This window comes from Halichoeres trimaculatus, unplaced genomic scaffold (genome assembly GCF_033239565.1).
Source record: "Halichoeres trimaculatus isolate MK-OKI-2021-1 unplaced genomic scaffold, fHalTri1.1 fHalTri1_scaffold_4, whole genome shotgun sequence".
Lineage (NCBI taxonomy): Eukaryota > Metazoa > Chordata > Actinopteri > Labriformes > Labridae > Halichoeres > Halichoeres trimaculatus.
Genome location: NW_027437182.1, coordinates 9,958,667 through 9,977,993, shown reverse-complemented (window position 1 = coordinate 9,977,993; position 19,327 = coordinate 9,958,667). Strand labels below are relative to the sequence as shown.

Genomic DNA, 19,327 nt, shown 5'->3' with positions numbered 1-19,327 from the left:
AAACAAACACACACCTCACTAAAAGTATTTTACGACAGTGTGTGTGAGACTCCAGGCCACAAGGTGGCGAGGGAGTGCAATCAAAATAGATCCTCCTCATAGCTTCTTTAAATTTGTGAAACCATTCTTTACATTTCCTCTCATGCCTTTTTTCTTATCAATCTCTAAAGTGTCATCTTTGAACCCTGAACAAAACTGAACAATCTACTGACAGAAACAAAACTAGATTTTTTTTACAACCCCTTTCATGCTGACCTCATCCTTCTTTTGTCTCTTCTCCAGCTCCCTGCCCTCCCACCCAGCTCATGGTTAACTCCTCCTGTGAATCCAACAACTTCCATGTGTCGTGGCTGGGCTCGAAGGGCTCATTCTCTTACATGGTGGTGGCTGAGAATGAAGAAGGCCAACACTGGTCCTTTAACACCAGCCGCACTTCCTGGCAGATTTCCAGTCTGCCCTGTGGACAGAAGTTTAAGGTCTATGCTAGAGGTGTTGATGATAAGTGCAGGGGAGCCAAGAGTAATGTTCAAGTGATTCATACAGGTTCGTACTTTGGTACAAATCACGTTTTCTTCACCTTTCATCTTTTTAAATCTGAAACTTATCTGAATATTGGCATGACACGTATTCCCACACAGTAAACTGACCCTATTGTATTAAAAAAAAAAGTGAACCAAGTGTTAAAAACATGCAAAGTGTTTCTGTCTTCTAAGTGTGATTCAGTATCTTACTGTGGCTGGGTTTTAACTTGTGACCACCAGACCTCCTCTCTAACTCTCTCTGCTCTTACTCTCCAGCTCCATGTGTGCCACAGAACATACAGAAAGACCTCGACTGCCTGTCTGGAGTCCTGAATGTTACCTGGCAGTCCACAGGTTACTTTCTTCAGTTCCACACCTCTGTAGTGAGCAGTGATGGAGACGTTAGCATCTGCACCACAAACAAGCATCACTGCGTAGTGCCAGCCATGAAGTGTGGTCTGACCTACAATGTGACAGTATGGGCTGAAGATGAGACCTGCAACAGCTCCCACAGTACCACAATGCAGGTTGTTACAGGTAGGTCAATCTCCCGGTGATTAAAGCAGTTAATCTGATCACTTTTGATATTCTATTTCTTGATGAAAAATGTTGATTTTACTTTCTTTTTCTGTATCTTTTAGCTCCATGTCCTCTCTCCACCTTCCTCACAAACGTCAACTGTGCTACCGGCACCGTGTCTGTGGGTTGGAACAGCAGTATGTCCGGGATCACACACACAGTGTCTGCGGTTGACTCTGCAGGACGTCGACACAACTGCAGCAGCGCAAACACTGGCTGTGATCTTCGTACACTGGAGTGTGGGACCAAATACAACGTCAGCATCACACCATCCAGGAATGGGTGTGTGGGAAGAGACAGTCCTATGCAAATGATTATGACAGGTTGGGATCATTGATGTTTTTTTTAACTTTGTTCCTGAACTCCTACGGAAATGTTCTTTTCAACAATAGAGTAAAGTTATATTTCATTTAGAAATTTCATTTTAGTGAAGCCCAGTTTTTGGCAAAAAAATGTTTATGTACCTAAATGCATCCTTTTAACTGTAAGGGGAGTAGAAGAGTAGGCAATTTTTCATATTGGACATAAACACAGCCTTGCAAGGTTATGTACTGAAGAATAGATATGTTAAATTAAAAATAAGTGATATGTTATTATTACACAAATTGATATTTTTTACCACATAAACACAAAAAAGTACCTGGAAGTTGGTACCATTGAGTACAGGTTCCGATTACCAGGTGCCAGGCACCGGTACCATATCGTTTTAAATGTAAAAGGTACCCATCCCTAAAAAGAAGTATCAACTATATCTTCCTGCATCTCAAAAGCTAACTAGCCTCAAGATATTTTTATGTCTATTTCTGTTTAGTTGACTCAAATATAAACAACTCTCCACTTCACATGGGTTATATTGGCATTTTAATTTGTCTAGATTCAGTTTGAGATTGAATTAAAATAGATTTAACTGGAGGATAAGTTGGATTATTGTTGTGCTTGTCTAATAGTTTGTCAGGCTGATGATTTTAAAATAAACACAGTCAAAGTGGTTAAATTTTGTCAAAAACTCTCAGAAACATTTTAGATGGGAACATGCAGAGTGTTTATTTCACAATTGATTTGATGCTAAATTGTCAAAAACTCTTTCAACTTGAAAAAAAAACATAGTAGGCCCTTAACCTCTCCTTCCTTTAGTCAGTGAAAGTCAGAGTCACAAATGTTTTGACCTGTTCCATGTTATTTCCAGTCCCCTGCATACCTCGCCTCTCCAACGTGGAGATGGACTGCCTGATGAACACAGCCTGGGTGATGTACGAAGACTCAGCGGGGGCCGAGGACTATGTAGTGATGACCACAGACAGCCAGGGTAACATGCAGTCATATGACTGTAACTCCACTTCAGACCGGATGTGTGCTTTGCCACCTCTGATGTGCAGCAAAAACCTCACCTTCACCATTAAGGCCCGGGACCAGCAGTGCAGCAGTGCACCCAGCAACGCTATGACATCTGAGACAGGTACAAAACAAATAAATAAAAGCATTTTTTTCTCAGTTTGTACAGAACATGAATGGTTTAGTCTTCTGGTTTGAGATTTTTAAAAAAGTAGTTTTTACATTACGTATTATAAACTATCTAGTCTCTAACAGTAGCTCTACTTGTTGCTTGCTACATTTTTCTTGAGTATAATTTTAAAAAGCCAGTAAATTCAGAAGTTTTTATTTGTTAAAGCAATCTTAAAAAAGCTGATATCAAGCATCTAAGTTAGATTTTTCTCCTACAGCCCCCTGTCCTCCTGAGAATGTAACAAGATCGGTGGGCTGTGACAATAATACTGTTAGCGTCGGGTGGTCACACGTCCCTGGTGCAGTATCATACACGGCCACACTTGAGCAGTTTAACGGGGGCTCCAGTTGCTGCACCACATGGGACACTGGCTGTGACATTGCTGATCTGCCGTGTGGAGAACTATACCTTCTGGTTGTTGTTGCTGAGGGGCGGACGTGCAACAGCTCCCAGAGTGAAGGGGAGATCGTAAGAACTGGTATGTTTCACACTCATTCACAAGCACATTTTAGAAGTGGGGATAAAAAAGCAACACAATTAAGGACACAAATAAACACAGCCAAATTGAATCTTGCACAACTCATGTCCTACATCAATCTCTCCCCTCAGTACCGTGCGTTCCTACGGACCTCAAAGCCAAACTGAGCTGCAGCAACAACGTGGCCACCATGTCCTGGAACTTCAGCAGAGGAGGGCAGTATTACTTTGTAAAGGCTGTTGGGGATGATGGCCACAAGGATGAGTGCAGCACACATGAGAACCAGTGTGATCTGACTGGTCTGCTCTGTGGGCAGCATTACACAGTGACTGTGACTGCTGAAGACGTCAACTGCCAGAGCAAACCCAGTGAGAGTGTGAGAATCAAGACAGGTATCTTTCAGTTTGGGATATTCACTTACCATATTTGAGTTTTTACCAAATACAAGATGAGAAGATGGCTGTTTGAGCTACATTTAGTTTTTTTTTCTGTTTAAATTTACTTCAACTCAGGTCTAGTTGAGCTGTCAACCAGATGAGACACAGGAAAGTCAGTTGGTGTTAAAATTTAGTTGTGAAACTAACACTTCTGGGTTTTGATTGCCGCTGTTTTCATCCCTTGTGCTACACTTATCTGACTATCTGCAGCCTGTTGTCTCAAATCTATCAAGTAGACAGAATGATGGTACTGACCTTTCATATTACTCTACAAGTGTCTTTTTCCTGTTTCATTCTCAACAATTATTTAAAAAAAAGTTTTCACTACGACACTACATCCTGTCCCCTCAACAGTGCCGTGCACCCCTGAAAACGTCTCCTCTGTGATGGACTGTGAGGCCGGCGCTCTGGTTGTTTCCTGGCTCGAGGGGTTAGGGGGAGACTCCTACATCGCCACACTTCAGGACAGTAATGGTCAGGCCACCACCTGCCTAAGCACGACTGACAACTGCAATGTGACAGGAGTTGGCTGCGGTCAGATCTATCATGTCTCTGTGGTGTCCTCTGATGGATACTGCACCAGCTCACCAACCCCAGAGGTTGAAACACCTTCAGGTAGGACAGCCAGACTAGGTATCGCCCAAGGGACACTACACTGGCCTTGAATGCTGTCACAAAACAACCTAGTTTGGATTATATTTTCACGTTTTGTACTCCAACCAAAGGCTTTTTGTTGGAGGCTGATCACTGCATTAACTGTTACTTGTCCTCTCAGCTCCTTGTAAGGTCAGAAACATCGATGCAGTGATGGACTGCTACGAGGAGACAGCTCTTGTGAGTTGGTACCCAAGTGATGGAGCTTGGATGTACGAGGTCACAGCCAAGACAGCGTCAGGACACAACGTGAGCTGTGAGACCAACACCACCAACTGTGACCTGGAAGGACTGCGCTGTGGGGAGGGCTACTCTGTGTGTGTCACGGCTGTGGGAGAGACCTGCAGTAGCGTTGCTTACATGATGGGAGAGCTGGACACTGGTGAGCAGCGGCACACAGACCACAGACACTGCTCTGTTATAGGTTTGAATGTTTAATTTACTGTTTGATACTTTCTGTGTTTGTTCTCTCAGAGCCGTGCATCCCTGAGAAAATCAGCACTGAGTACAGCCGGTCCATTGGACACGTGCTGTGGGACATGGCCCCTGGTGCCAAGTACTACTCAGTTGAAGCTTTAACAGATCAGGGCCTGACGGTCTCCTGTGTTACCAACGACACTTACTGTGCACTTTATGACTTGAGCTGTGGACAAGTGTACAGCATCAATGTCACAGCGAATAACCATGTGTGCAAAGATCTGTCAACCTCGACCGAGGATGTCGTCATTACTACAGGTGGGTAAAAAAATATGATTATTATATTTTCAAAAATGAATACCCCTCATTTGTTTTCAAAAATACTTTGGTCCACAAGCATCAGGCAAATCAGCAAGTGAGTGTGACTTGAAGCATGCCAAGCCAGTGTTGGCAGTGTTTTTCAGATCTGAAACCCACGCAACCCAATCAGGATGAACTCCTGTTATTCAGCGGTGACGTTTGAGAACCAAAATCTCTGTTTCCCTTCATCCACACAAAACCATGGAAAACTAGAGTTTTTCAAAATCTTCAGTTTGGCTGGAGTTTTCAGAAAACATTGTTTTCAGTGACGTAAAACTGCTGTTTCATGTGGAAGACAGGCCTAAACATAAAAAAACTATATGCGGCTTTCCAAATATTTGGCTACATGTGGACATGGCCTTAATCTGTGGTTACTCGACTCTGAAGACCTTTTTGATGTTGTTTCCAGGGTTGGTTAAAAATGATTAAAAATGTGAAAATGAAAGATTTAGAATTATTATTTGTGACAAAAAAACCCCACAAGAAACAAGAAAAGCAGTCAGAGAGCGCAGACCTCCGCCAAGCATACTGTGATTGTGACGCAACACTTTAGTCCTACTTTAATGTTATACTCCCTTTCAGCAGACTGTCTGCTACAATTTGGTGTTAGTTGCAGGTTTGTACAATAATTTGTTACCTGACAGTGTTGAAAATTATGATGACCCAGTACATATTTCATATTCCAGATCTTAGTATCCAGAATATTGCCAGGATCTGGATCCTACTTTTACATCTGTCAGAAATTATGGTGACCTTGTCTTGTATTGTTTTGCAAAGCAATTCGACAATTTATGGTGGAGTTATATACACATATGGTGAAAACGGCCCTATCTCAAAATAATAAAGAATCCTTAAAAAAAATCCTGGATCCAGATGGTGATCTGGGTCACCTCCAAAATTTAATCCCCTTTTCCTTATCCCATTTTGAACATTTCCTCAAAATGTAATCAAGTTGCATTTGTTACTTTTGAGTTATGTTGTTCACAGTCAAACAGACAGACAAACTCTCCCAATGGAGAGGGTGATGATTGGACAGAACATAAATGATTTAGTGAAAGATATTTCCACAGTTTGTTAGTATCTGATTTAAAGTAATAAGTTGGTAAATGCTAGAAAGATTTAACAGATTCATCAACTAGAACAGTGATGATTACTCACAGGACTTTCTCATGATGAAAGACTCTTTTAGAATTAAGAATGACACACTTGTGCCCTAAATCCCAGAGTACATCTTCTAGACAAACCCTAAAACATTCTTTTAACTTCTTAGCATGGAGGATCAATATCATAAGCATCCACATGAATCCTTTTACCCTCTCCTTTATCTCCCTCTGCTCTCAGAGCCTTGTCCACCCAGCAATGTGCAGACCAGTGTGCAGTGTGAGACGGACGTGGGGACAGTGTCGTGGGAGATCAGTCATGGTGGGATTGCCTACGAAGCTCTTCTCTCTGGGCGCGATGGCCACTCTCTGTCCTGCTACACCAACGACACTTACTGTGAGGTAGTGGGCCTCCACTGTGGGGTTGTTTACTACACCAGTGTCATCGCCATCGGAGAGACGCTCAACAGTAGCAGCTCAGCTACTGTTCTTCTGACTGCAGGTACTAAGAACTTGTGTCCCTCCAATAAACAAGTCATTGTTTAATGATGTCCTGCAAAATCCAGTGGCTTCATAAAAGTTAAAGTTGGAGTTTGGAGCAATGTTGTCTTGTTTTTTATAAAGAGGCCAGATGATTAGTACAGCTGCTGAAAAGAAGAGGAAATCAAAGTCTTAACATTAAGTGAATTATTAGAAAAAGTTAAATGTAAAATATAAAGAGCATCTATACCTGTGTGTATTCCCTAACACCAGTTATCAGCAAAGAAACACCAGAGTACAGATAAGAGAACAAAATCACACTCACTGAGTTTTCTCGGTGATCCCTCTGTCCCCAGCTCCCTGTGCTGCTGAAAATGTAGATGCTTACCTGGATTGCTTCAACAACTCAGCTGAAGTCACCTGGAGCTGGGTAATTGGAGCAAAATCATACATCGTATCTGCTACATCATTGGATGGCCTGCTGGCTTCATGTGAGACGGATGAGCTGAAGTGTAATTTAACTGAGCTGCAGTGCGGTCAGACATATAACGTCGCCCTCACATCCATCAGCGACGACTGTCAGACTAAGAAACACACTAACGTCACCTTCAGTACATGTGAGTTGATCAGCTTCTCTCTCCTGAATGAAAGAAGTAAACAAGAAAAATAAAGCTTCTTAATATCTTGATGCACTACTCAACTTCGCTCTGTCACCAGGGCCGTGTAAACCCTCAAGTGTTGGAGTCGACCTCCAGTGTGGGACGGGGACAGCCATCTTGCACTGGGAGGAAAAAGATGAAGTGGAGCTCTACATGGCAACTGCCAACAGCAGCATGGGAATAACTTTGCAGTGCAACTCCACCAACTCTACCTGTCAGTTCTCCAATCTGCAATGTGGCGAAACCTACGAATTTTCTGTAGCTGCATACAACGGCATGTGCTACAGTGAAATCAGCAGCTCTGTGGAGATAAAGACAGGTGCCACTCACTTTCAGATTAAAATTGACTGCTTTGTCTAAACTGGAGCTGTACAAGCAGGTCAGGGGTTCCCCTCTGAACTGAAACAATTTCATTAACTTCATTATTGTTTGTTCTTCTTCCCCCTTCTTCAGAGCCCTGCAGGCCAACTGGTCTGACGGTCTCTGGGTCCTGTTATAATGAGACGGTGGAGTTGGATTGGTGGGATGCTGATGGAGCATCAGACTATGAAGTGTTGATCACAGGAGATCTCGGATACATCTCATCTTTCCGGACTGGAGACACGATGATAGAGACTGAGCTGCCCTGTGGACAACGTTACACTTTTACTGTAAAAGCTCGGGATAATCGATGTGAAAGCCCTGAGAGCTGGCCTGAAGAATTCAAGACAGGTATGCAGGTTATTTTTTTAATTTATCTAACTTGGTACGGAGCACATTACTCAACCCTTTCTCCTCAGGGCCCTGCATACCTCAGCATGTGGAGAGTTTCACACCCTGTGAGAACAACACTGGTTCTGTCAGCTGGGCCACACATAGCGGGACAGAATCCTACATGGCCATTGCAGTTGGGCAAGACGGCCACACACACGTGTGCATCTCAAACACCACTGTCTGCACCTTTGATGACCTGCACTGTGGCGAGGTGTACACCGTTCACATCGTGGCCAATGACTACCTTTGCAGCAGCCTGCCGAGCAACAGCACCACAATACACATGGGTAAAGAAACTTTGTGTGTTTGAACTCCACTTTCACTTTGGTTAAGTTTGAGAAATTCAAGGATACATTTAAGAAACTCGAAGGTAAAAATAACAAACTTAAGATAAACTGTGGAGAGTTTCTTATAATATTAATGAGGAAAACCAGGCTACAGTCTTGCTCTTCAACATAATGCAAATTGTAAATTTCACAAACTGAGAGATGAAACCCGCTGATGGAGCAGAATAATTTCTCTTAATCTTTTCTCATCAAAGCTCTCTCCTCTTGTAAATTAAAAGAAAATGTTTTTTGTTTCTCCAAAAGGACTATTTAAAACTTTTCATTCATATCTCCGAAATACAGTAAAACAAGACAGTCCAGAAAAAAAGTGATCATTATATCAAAATGTTTGTGCTCTTTTGCAGCTCCTTGTATCCCTCAGAACTTGGAGTCATCCCTGAACTGTTCCCTAAAGGTGAAATTTACTCTTTTTAAAAAAATCTTTGTTGCATTTTCACAGAATTATTGGTAACACTTTACCGTAGAGGTTCGCAAATTTCATCACACTTGGGTAAAAAATTAGACAAAGTTTTTCTTATTTCTTTAAAATTAGCACATAACTAAATAATGTCCAAATGTATTGTCGCAAGTCACAATTGGTAGGCTACTGTTTTTTTCCAGTTTCTTTTTTCTTTGTAATTTACTCCGAATTGAAGGGGAGAAGGTGATGATTAGCAAATAATTTATTTGAAATTAAATCACAACCCACCACAAAATGATTTTAGAAGTATCCCAATGTTTCTGTTATTTACAGAGAAGCAGGTGATAGGTTTATTGTTTCCTCTGATAATTACCTTTGAAATGTTAAGTGAATAATTCAGTTTCCCAATAAGCAGTTGATAGTTAGCTATTTGTTATTTCATTTCACCAAGTTCTTTAGTACCCAGTTTGATATGCATAATTGAGATCACATGCAAAATGATCTACCTTTATGATTAGGTCTATAATGTTTTACATGGTACAACTGAAGGCTTCAGATGTGATATTCACGAAGAGTGGGGTTGTAAATTGGTCTTACCTGACTGTGATGGACACTGTGAGTACAGGCACACTGGGAAACGGAATCTGGTCAGTAGTTGTGTGCTAATTTTCACCAAATTCTCATGAAATTTCAGGGGTAATTCCAAAGAAATGAGTAAAACTTTTGTCTAATTATTATCTAAGCGCGATGAAATTGAAGGACCTCTTAAGTAAAGTGTTACCAAATTATTTTATGTAAATCCCCAAATTATCAATACCATTTATAGCAAAGTTTTTGTTTTGATGCATATTTTCACACTTTGTTATTGAATGAACTGAGATTTAACTCCTTGTATTATCTGTTCATAAGTTTGGATCACTGACCTGGGACCCCGTTGACACTGCGGGGTATTACCTCGTGACAGCAGAGTCAAACAGCGGCCACAAAGTGCAGCTCAGCACCAACGACACCTGGACCTTCATTTCTGAGTTCATGTGTGGGGAGGAGTACTTCCTGTCTGTTCAGGCTGCAGACTCCGAGTGCACAAGTCTCCCCAGTCAGCCCTCAAAGCTCCTCTCTGGTATAAACTTACAACACTGTTTTTAGTTTTTTTTTTTATGTCACATTAAAAATGTTTTATCTACATAAAGAAGCTTTCCATATATACTTTTGTCAAACAGTTTCATCCTTTTAGTCTGCCCTCTGTTGATATGAAGCCTGTTCTCCCCCCTCCCCTCAGTGCCATGCCCCCCAGAGAGCGTCTCCAGCTCCATAAATTGCCTCTCTAGCATCGCTGTGGTCTCATGGATCGGCCATCCTGGATCAGTATACTATACCGCCACAGTGACGCAGGAAGACGGTGAAACTATGAGCTGCTCATCGGACAAAATGGAATGTGGCATGTCCAACCTCAACTGTGGACAGGAGTACACTGTGACAGTCGTCGCCTCAAACAAAATGTGTGACTCTGACCCCAGTGAGGGGGAAGTGCTGCAGTCAGGTGAGAAAATAATCAACACAGAGGCACACTTTTAACAAAATAAAATGTCTTATATTTACAATGAATGATCTAACTTGAGTGTTACATTTGAATTTTTTCCAGTTAGTATAGTATAGTATAGTATTTCAGTATTTTTATTTCCTGAATCAGGGACCTTTAAGGCCTTTTTTAATGGTCTCTTTTCATCATGATTCATCTTTGAACATCCTCCTCCCTGTGTCTTCCTCCAGTGCCTTGTATTCCCTCTGATGTGGATGTGGAGATAAACTGCGCTTCAAATACAGCTAATGTGTCCTGGACTGGAAGCGATCGTGCTGTGTCTTATAGAGTGTCAGCTCAGGGCAGAAACGGGGACTATTTGATTTGTGAGAGTGATACCCCCATGTGTCCTCTGACCAACCTGACCTGTGGCCAGTCTTACCTTGTCCAGGTGGTGGCAGAGGATGAGTTCTGTTCAAGTTTACCCAGCGAAGCTCTGGAGTTCAACTCAGGTAGTATACATGGAGGTCTGCTTTGTTCGGGCTGGGGACACAGAACGTGTCTCTGATGTCTCTTTGTTGTCCTTCTCTCAGCACCCTGCACACCTACAAATGAATCTGTTGTTCTGGACTGCTACACCAACTCTGCCCTCTTGACCTGGGGCTACGCTGAAGGTGCAGTGAATTACACAGCAACAGCCCGCTCTCCTAGTGGCTATGTTTCCACCTGCACGACCAACTTTACAAACTGTGAGCTGCCGCTCCAGTGTGGCGAGACGTATGAAGTAACTATTGAAGCCTTAAATGAGGTGTGCAGCAGCCCTCCAACCTCCAGTTTGCAGGTGGAGTCAGGTGAGTCCTTAGGAATTTAATTATAGTAAAACAATAACACAAAGTGAGGTCAAATTGGATTGTGTAAAGCCTTTTTTTGGAAGTCTATGCTGCCCATTTTTAAAAAGAGGCCAGTTTTTGCCATTTAACTTTTTGTTTTGGATGATTTTTAAAGTTATAAAAAAAAAGTAAAACAAAACATACCCTGTGTTTACATGTCACTCTTAAATCAAGTCTTCTGCATCTTGAGCTTGAAAATTAACTCATGTAAGGGTCTTAATGTACAATTTTATATGCTAAGTCATTTACTCTTAATACTCAAAGTCCTTTTCCTTTTTCAGTCCCGTGTCCCCCTGAAAATGTCACAACTGTCTTGGACTGTGCCTCAAACACAGCCCGGGTGGGTTGGCTGCCCAGCATGGGGACGGTCTCCTACGTGGTCCAGGCCTTCGGTGTGGAAGAACATGAATCTGGCTGTGATACTCATTTAGATTTCTGCATCCTCCCAGACCTGTTGTGTGGTTTTACTTACAACATCAGTGTGATTGCTGTTAACAGCATTTGCAATGTCTCCAGGAGCCAGATGACTCAACTGCACACAGGTAAGGAGTGAATATACCAAAACCTGTTTGCATAATCTGTTTGGACTTTTTTAAAGTCTTCTTTACACCCATTCAGAGGAGATATGACCTTTACTATATGTTAAATCAAATGATAAAGTTGTTGCTTCATGCATGAGACTTAAACTTCTCTTTTTGTTTCCATTCAGTTCCCTGTGTGCCCCAGCAGGTGGAGGCTCGTGTGGTTTGCGAGTCCGGGGCTGTGGCAGTCTCCTGGGAGCCCAGCAGAAAAGCTATATCTTACACCACATTCGCACAAGGCATCGGCGGCTATGCGTCAACCCGCAACAGCAACTGGACAACAAGCCTGTTTGATGATTTGATGTGTGGCTCCAACTACTCCATCACTGTTAGTGCTTCTGATGAGAGGTGTAGCAGCGCAGAGAGCTATGCCTATGAGCTCAACACAGGTAGAACAACAACTTTTGATGCAGCTCCAGTGTTGTTTAATTAGAGAACTGTAAACACCTGATTTTATTTCCTCTCTGTGCAGTGCCGTGCATCCCACAGAACGTGACGGCAGAGATGATGTGCAGCACTAACACAGGTGTAGTGACGTGGGAAGAAGACGAGGGTGTGATCTCCCACAAGGTGCAGGCTTTTGGTCCCGATGGTCACAGGACGGAGTGCAAAAGCAATGAAAGTGGATGCTGGTTACCCAACATGCATTGTGGTCAGCTATATAACCTGACAGTGACAGCTGAGGATGGAGTGTGTGATAACAGCATGGCCTACCTCACCCTGCAGTCTGGTGAGTGTAGTGAGGTCACTCAGAATAACTGTGGCTCTGATAAAGCAGGTTTGTTTGATTCCTACCAGAACCCACCATCATCAGAAGAAGATGATTTATTGAAATTTTGTCATTACAAGTAAAAGAAATTCACCAGTTTTGAATTCACCTGGCTTAGCTTTTACGTTTTAGTCCACATTTTTAATTTGAATCCCAAAAGCTTGCAGACTCATAGACCCTATATTTAGGGTAATTCGGAAAAACTGTTTATTTTAGACATAGTTACTGCTTTTGCTGCAGTTATCAACCTGCTTGTTCGCAGCTGTATTCAGATGTTTTTCCAAAAAGCCAAAAAAATGAATTACATTCCTTAGGCAATTTTTTGTTATTATTTTTTAGGAATTAAATCAATTGTATTTGCTTGATATTAAAAACTATATGCCAATTTGAAGTAGCAAAAAGTGCAGCAATTTAACCATTAATAGAAGAAGACTAGGGATGCACTGTAACCGATCAGTGGTATTGGGTATCGATGTATTGGTGCCCCCTAAAGCTGGATCGGCATTGGTGGGAAAAGGCCAACCCATTGTACCGATCCAGGCAACCAGATCTATGCCTTTTGAACCAGTGCTCTTGGCTACTTGATTGGAAATGTTGCCTCTGATGCACTTTCTTTGTTTTTTGCTGCATTACCAGTCTACAGGATATAAAAGTTTACAATTGAAAACACAAATTCTAAAGATTTTTTTTGCTGGTATAAATTTTTATATTTAATAGTTTAAATAAATATTAACTTCAAAAATTCTCTATACTCATTTTTTGCCTTTTACCCAAAACATTACCAGTGTTATCCCACAGTAGGGCATGCATCTTCTTATTTAACACTGGTATCGGATTGGATCGGTAATGGTTAATACCCAAAGCCTAGGTATTGGTATTGGTATGGGTATTGGAACTAGAAGAGTTGGATCGGTGCATCCCAAAAAAAACCCTCCAGTTTTCTTATTTTGGGAGATGTCTCTTTTAAGGCTTTGGAAACACTTATTTTGCGCAACAAGAAATACACTTCCAGGGGTGTTATTCATTTTTAATCATCTTCTCTCTCCTTCTCTCCCAGTGCCCTGCAAGCCAACTAATGTAAAAGCTACTCTGCTGTGCCGTTCAAACTCTGCCGCGGTGACGTGGGAGCGAGCCAGTGGAGGAGACTCTTATTATGCAGTAGGAGTCACAGAAGATGGAAGCCACCAGGTTAAATGTAACAACACATTGACCCACTGTGATCTACATAACCTGAAGTGTGGGCAGACCTACAATGTAACCGTGTTTAGTGTTGACGAGGACTGTCATAGCATGGAGAGCGACGTTGCTTACGTGCAAACAGGTATTGTAAACATACACAACCAAACCTTTTTTATCTCAATGTTTATTTTTATAAAACAGTTGCAAAAGTGAAAATTTGAGTAACTTCACTCAGCCGTACTAACACACCTCTTGACTCTGAATTCTCTCCTCACAGCTCCCTGTCCACCCCAGAATGTGGCCATCGATGCACACTGTGCAGAGGGCTCCATGACCATCTCCTGGATGCCAAACCCTGACGCTCAGCACTTCCTTGTGGCTGCAGTGAGCAACACCGGAGCAAGACTGTACCGTAACTCTTCTGGCCCTGCTTACACTATAAACGACCTCCCCTGTGGACAGACTTATAATGTTACCGTGGTGTCTGTGAGGGGCGACTGCAAGAGTGAACCAAGCGCTGTGGTGGAGACTTCATCAGGTAACCAACAAACATACATAATATGGATTTACACACAGATATGTGCTACAGTCACTTAATGTAGGGAAGCAAGCATTTCATATAACCCATCAATTTAAGGATGAAGTCTAAAGTCATTTGACTCAGACCTTTTTGACCTCATGGGTGCACCTGCATAGCCACAAATATTCTTTGCTTGTATCTACTGATTTCAGCAGGCATTGGCTGCATGCAGGAAAATAAAGTCTCCTAAACAGGTTGTTATAATATTGATTCTTACAGTACTTTTTCTTTTCCATGTGACCCTCCACAGCCCCATGTGTTCCCAGTAAACCTACAGGAAGTCTGGATTGCGTGTCTAATGCTGCCTTAGTGACGTGGAACCCCTCAGACGGAGCTCACAGCTACTTCGTCCTGGCCCAAGGGGTTGGCGGTCACACCTCTAACTGCACCCACACCTCCACCTCCACCTCCACCTCCACCCCCACTACCTGCAGTGTCCCAGACCTGAACTGTGGGACACTTTACACCTTTCACGTAACCGCTGTAAACAAATACTGCAACAGCAGTAACAGCACCACATTCGAGCTTGAAACAGGTAGGTCGGCAGCCAAGTTCAGGATTGTTTTGTAATAGTTTAAAGGGACTGTGAGGAATTTAAATGTGATCTTGAAAAAGTCTCCCTTCTAGATACATGCCTGATCGTAATCCACACATTAAAATGAGATTATCAGCACCATATTTCTGGTTACAGGCTATTTTAAATTGCTACTTCTTAGCTTCCAGTTCGGGTTGTCCGGGACCGCATTGATGTACGGCACGCCAAGGTCTCTATGACAACACCACACCGGCTGACAAAGTTTAGTAGTGAGATGACATAAAACAGAGATCTGTGTTTTTCTTTGCTAAAAACTATTTCTATTACTAATTTTGTTGTGATGGTGGAAACAGGAGCCTAACTACCAGGCAGAAAAAGGACAGAAGAGCAGAAGCAAGATGACTGGAAAGTGATACAGCCCGAGCTAAAGGCTAATTAGCTTTTAGCTCAGGCTGTATCACTCCACAACACAGGGGCTAAACTGTTTGTGATAAAGTTCATTCCAACCCATATGCAGCAGTTATTCTGCAGTGGTCTGTTCAAACTTGAGAGTCTATCAATAAAATGAAGAGTGAGGTTATGTTAGCTCTGCTTGCCAGATGGCTGGCAGGACATAGCTAAGCAGGATTTATAATAATAATAATAATAATAATAAATTTTTTCATCAAAGTGATCTCAAAGTGCGACAGTAAAACAAGGTTAAAAACAACAACAAGATTACAAAAAGGTTAAATGCCTTCAAGGAAGGCTTTTTTTTTAAAAAGAAAGGTTTTTAGGCCCTTCTTAAAAGAGTTTGTTGTTTGTGGAGCCCTCAGGTGTTCAGGGAGGGCATTCCACAAGCGAGGAGCGGCTGAGCTAAAGGCCCAATCACCCATTGTACACAGTTTAGTCCTGGGGGGGCAGAAGGAGGTAGTTGTTACCAGAGCGGAGGCGTGATGAGGTTTGTGGTTTGAGAAGTTCTTTTAGGTATGGGGGGGGGCGTTTCCATGGATGCAGTGGTGGGTTAGGAGGGAGAGTTTGTATTGAATCCTGAATGAGACCGGAAACCAGTGGAGGGAGTGAAGGATGGGTGTTATGTGGTCGTACTTCCGCACCTTCATCAGGATCCTAGCGGCGCTGTTTTGGATATACTGGAGTTTTTGTAGGCCCTTGCTGGGAGTCCCGATGAGGAGTGCGTTGCAGTAGTCAAGCCTTGACTACTGCTTACTGATATTACACCGGGCTAACATATAGCCGGCTGCTACAACATTTACTTGATGTCACAATTCAAACCGTAGTGTGCAGAGACTCCGGCCCACAAGGTGGCAAGGGAGTGCAATCCTTACAGATCCTCTCCATAGCATCTTTAACTGCCTAAATATTCTACCATTTGAACTTTTTCACATTTATGTGTCTTGTCCTGCAGGTCCATGTGCTCTCACATCCATCAATGCAACGACACAATGCAACAGTGACACTATCCAGGTCGAATGGGAGAAGACTGACGACACTCCAATCTATGTGGTGACGGCTGAGGGCCACGACAAAACCATCCTCTCCTGTAACAGCTCTTCTAATAAGTGTGACCTCCATGATGTAAAGTGTGGCATGCATTACAATGTCATAGTGTCCACTTCCTCTGATAAATGCAGCAGCCTCAGAAGCCCGCCCAAGAAGATTAAGACAGGTAGTATCTCAACTCAAGAATTTATTCGATGCAGTTGCTTATTAAAGAACCCTAAAGTGGATTCCAGGTTTAACAGACTAAAAATATATTTTCTTTGATTCTGCGTAGCCCCCTGTCCCCCCGACAATGTGACAGCAGTTGCATCCTGTGAGGAGCACGGAGCCACAGTGACATGGGCACACTCCTCGGTGGCTACATCCTACATGCTGACAGCGACGGGTGTGGATGGACACGTCGTGAACTGCAGTACCTCCACCAACAACTGTACATTGGCTCACCTGCACTGCGGACAGACGTACAGCCTAAAGGTCACAGCAAAAGGAGACAACTGCACGAGTCTGCCCAGCACTTCAGCATTCAAATCAGGTAGAGAAATTTGCGGTAAAGTTTTGTGTGGTTTATTCCAGCATTTTCTTTGCTGAAGTTTCTACGTTTTTTTCCCTTCTCTTCCAGTTCCCTGTGAGCCTTCTGGACTTGCAGTGGATATGAACTGTGAGACAAACTCTGCCACTTTGGTTTGGGATGCCACCGAGGGGGCTGTGGAATACTTTGGCTATGCACAATCTTTGGATGGAGACGCACTCTACTGTGATAACATTGAACCCTTCTGCGACATCGAGGGCCTGGAGTGTGGAAAGATGTATAATTTCTCTGTGGAAGCTTCCAATGGTGTCTGCAACAGCTCATTCAGTGCTCCTCTGGAGGAGGGAGCGGGTAAATATTACAGTTTGTAAAATAAACTTTCATTGTTTTTGAATAGTTGAGTGACCATTCGTATGTGGTCTTGAAGTTCCATTCGTAAGCAGCTCGTAATGTGAAAAAATCAGCTTAATAACAAGATAAGTTTTAATATAAATTTGATTTTTTTAAATTAAACTAAGTCTGAATCTCCAACCTCTTCAGCTCCCTGCCCTCCCACTGGTCTGGCTGTGCGGATGCAGAGAATTGGACAAAATCACTGGGCCATGACATCATGGGATGAGATGGACTGTCCAGACGTTGAGTATCTTGTGGAGATAACCGGTCAAATCGATGACGACCCACGTACCCTGATGAATGTGTCATCATACTGGCTTTCCAGACCGTATTTCGAGTTACCAATGCCTTGCAGCACGGCGTATAACCTCACCGTACGCTCCAAAAACCCAGCCGGGGTCAGTGACCCATCCAGTGCTTTTGCTGGAGTCACAGGTAACTATGTCTGTAAAATCAACAGCTACATTAATCTTTGTTTCATGAATTAAATATAAACTTTTCATCTTTTTGTTTAACACTGGTCTCACTCTTTTCTTTTGCAGTCCCCTGTGCTCCTCAGAATGTGATGTTCTCCGGTAGCAGACAGTCTGCTCTACTTTCTTGGGATGCCTCAGTGTTTGCAACAAACTACACTGTCTTCAGTGTGTCAGGAGGAGACCGTGTGGAGCTCTGCAACACAGATGAGCTCTCCTGCCAGCTCACCAACTTTGATCCTGACAATAGTTTAGTGATAGCCAGCAATGATGAAGGAGACAGCATTGCTAACACAGATATTACAGGTTTGTGACTGCACAGAAGCTCTACCAAACTGGTGCTTAATTGTCCCATTTCTGTCTGACTGCAAAACATGACATATAAGGCTGACAGGCTAACAGAAACTGACCCAGATTTGGCAAGAATTTGCAAAGAGAGCAGACTTGAAGTTTAAAAGCTGTAGTTCATGGGTCGTCTCAGAGAACATTTAGTTTTTTCCTTGTCAAAAGTTGGGAGTTTCTTGCTGAAAATGTTTGTATTACTTTAAAATGCAGGTTTCTCTCCAGAGTTAACAACTTTAACTTCAAGAATTTGACTTTTTTTTCCCTGGAATATTTATTCCCTTATTATGCTGTTTTATTTAATCCCATTCTTCTTTATATTTCTGTGTCTGATGGTTCTTATAAGTATTTCTTTTTATCTTCAGGTCCAGTAAGCCTTCGCAGGAGAAGAGATTTGAGGACTACTGAAGTCTTTGCCCATTTAGACAATGGTAAGTTTGATGTTAAAGCATGACCCTGAGAAAGGACTGCAACGCTGTTATTTCACACTCATCTCTCTCTTTGTCTTTCTGTCTCTCAGGTCTTGAAGTTCCAGATTTCCTGAGTTTAACAGCAAGTGAAGTTTCTTTGCATGTGAAGTGGAAGCCAGTGAAGGATGCAAACGAGTACACACTCGTGATCGAGGAAGAACAGAATGAGCAGGAGCGGCCCAGAGTGAGAACCGTGGAAGGTGATTCTTACACAGAGACTGACCTCAAGCCCTGGACCACCTACAGTGTCAGGATTAGAGCCAAAAACACCATCAGCCAAAGCACCTACACCAGACCAGTGAGCGCAACTACTGGTTCCTCCCAATGAAGTACCTTACATTCAAAGAAATTCAACATGGACTCAAAAATAAGATATGATTCAAGTTTTCACCTTTCCCCCATGAGAGAGTTGTTGCCTGTTTGATCTGTACAAATTTTAGGAATAAAATTATAAAAAAAAGTAATTACAAATAATTTTTTTTTAAACAAATTATTATGTTAGAGTATCAACTTCAAGTCATGAATAAAGTATGATTAAACAGAGCAGAACCTTTAGATATGGATATTATGGATTGTGTATTAGCTTTAGAGTATATACAAGTTTAAAATAATTCTTTATTTCTGCGGCTGATATCCTAGCAGCATGTGGCACATTGTAGCTATCTAACAAAGTATTGCTGAAATTATATTTAACAGAAATTGTTCTATTTTTAAGATAGGCTATTAGGATTCCAGGATGATTGTCAAGCTAAAAGTAGTGTAAAGAAAGATAATTTATCAAGTTATATTTTTTAAAACCATGCAGTATGTTTTCTGTACTATGTGCTTTGTGACCTCTGGTGGATCTTTTTCAGAAATGATGGAACTAAATAAAATCT

At 42.3% G+C, this 19,327-nt stretch overlaps 1 protein-coding gene across 1 annotated transcript; it reads left to right on the top strand.

Annotated features, from left to right (window-relative positions):
• Nucleotides 1-292: 292 nt before the first annotated feature.
• fndc7b (fibronectin type III domain containing 7b) lies at nt 293-19,300 on the top strand. Its single transcript, XM_074667403.1, has 32 exons — nt 293-543; nt 798-1,058; nt 1,163-1,423; nt 2,287-2,556; nt 2,822-3,082; nt 3,214-3,474; nt 3,874-4,134; nt 4,295-4,555; nt 4,648-4,908; nt 6,292-6,552; nt 6,887-7,147; nt 7,248-7,508; nt 7,643-7,900; nt 7,969-8,229; nt 8,634-8,683; nt 9,599-9,809; nt 9,969-10,229; nt 10,460-10,720; nt 10,802-11,059; nt 11,380-11,640; nt 11,808-12,068; nt 12,152-12,409; nt 13,506-13,769; nt 13,905-14,165; nt 14,458-14,742; nt 16,148-16,408; nt 16,517-16,774; nt 16,862-17,122; nt 17,312-17,599; nt 17,707-17,943; nt 18,345-18,410; nt 18,500-19,300. Exons 1-32 carry the CDS (start codon nt 306-308, stop codon nt 18,775-18,777), a joined length of 7,917 nt encoding a protein of 2,638 aa, XP_074523504.1. The 5' UTR covers nt 293-305; the 3' UTR covers nt 18,778-19,300.
• The last annotated feature ends 27 nt before the right edge of the window (nt 19,301-19,327 follow it).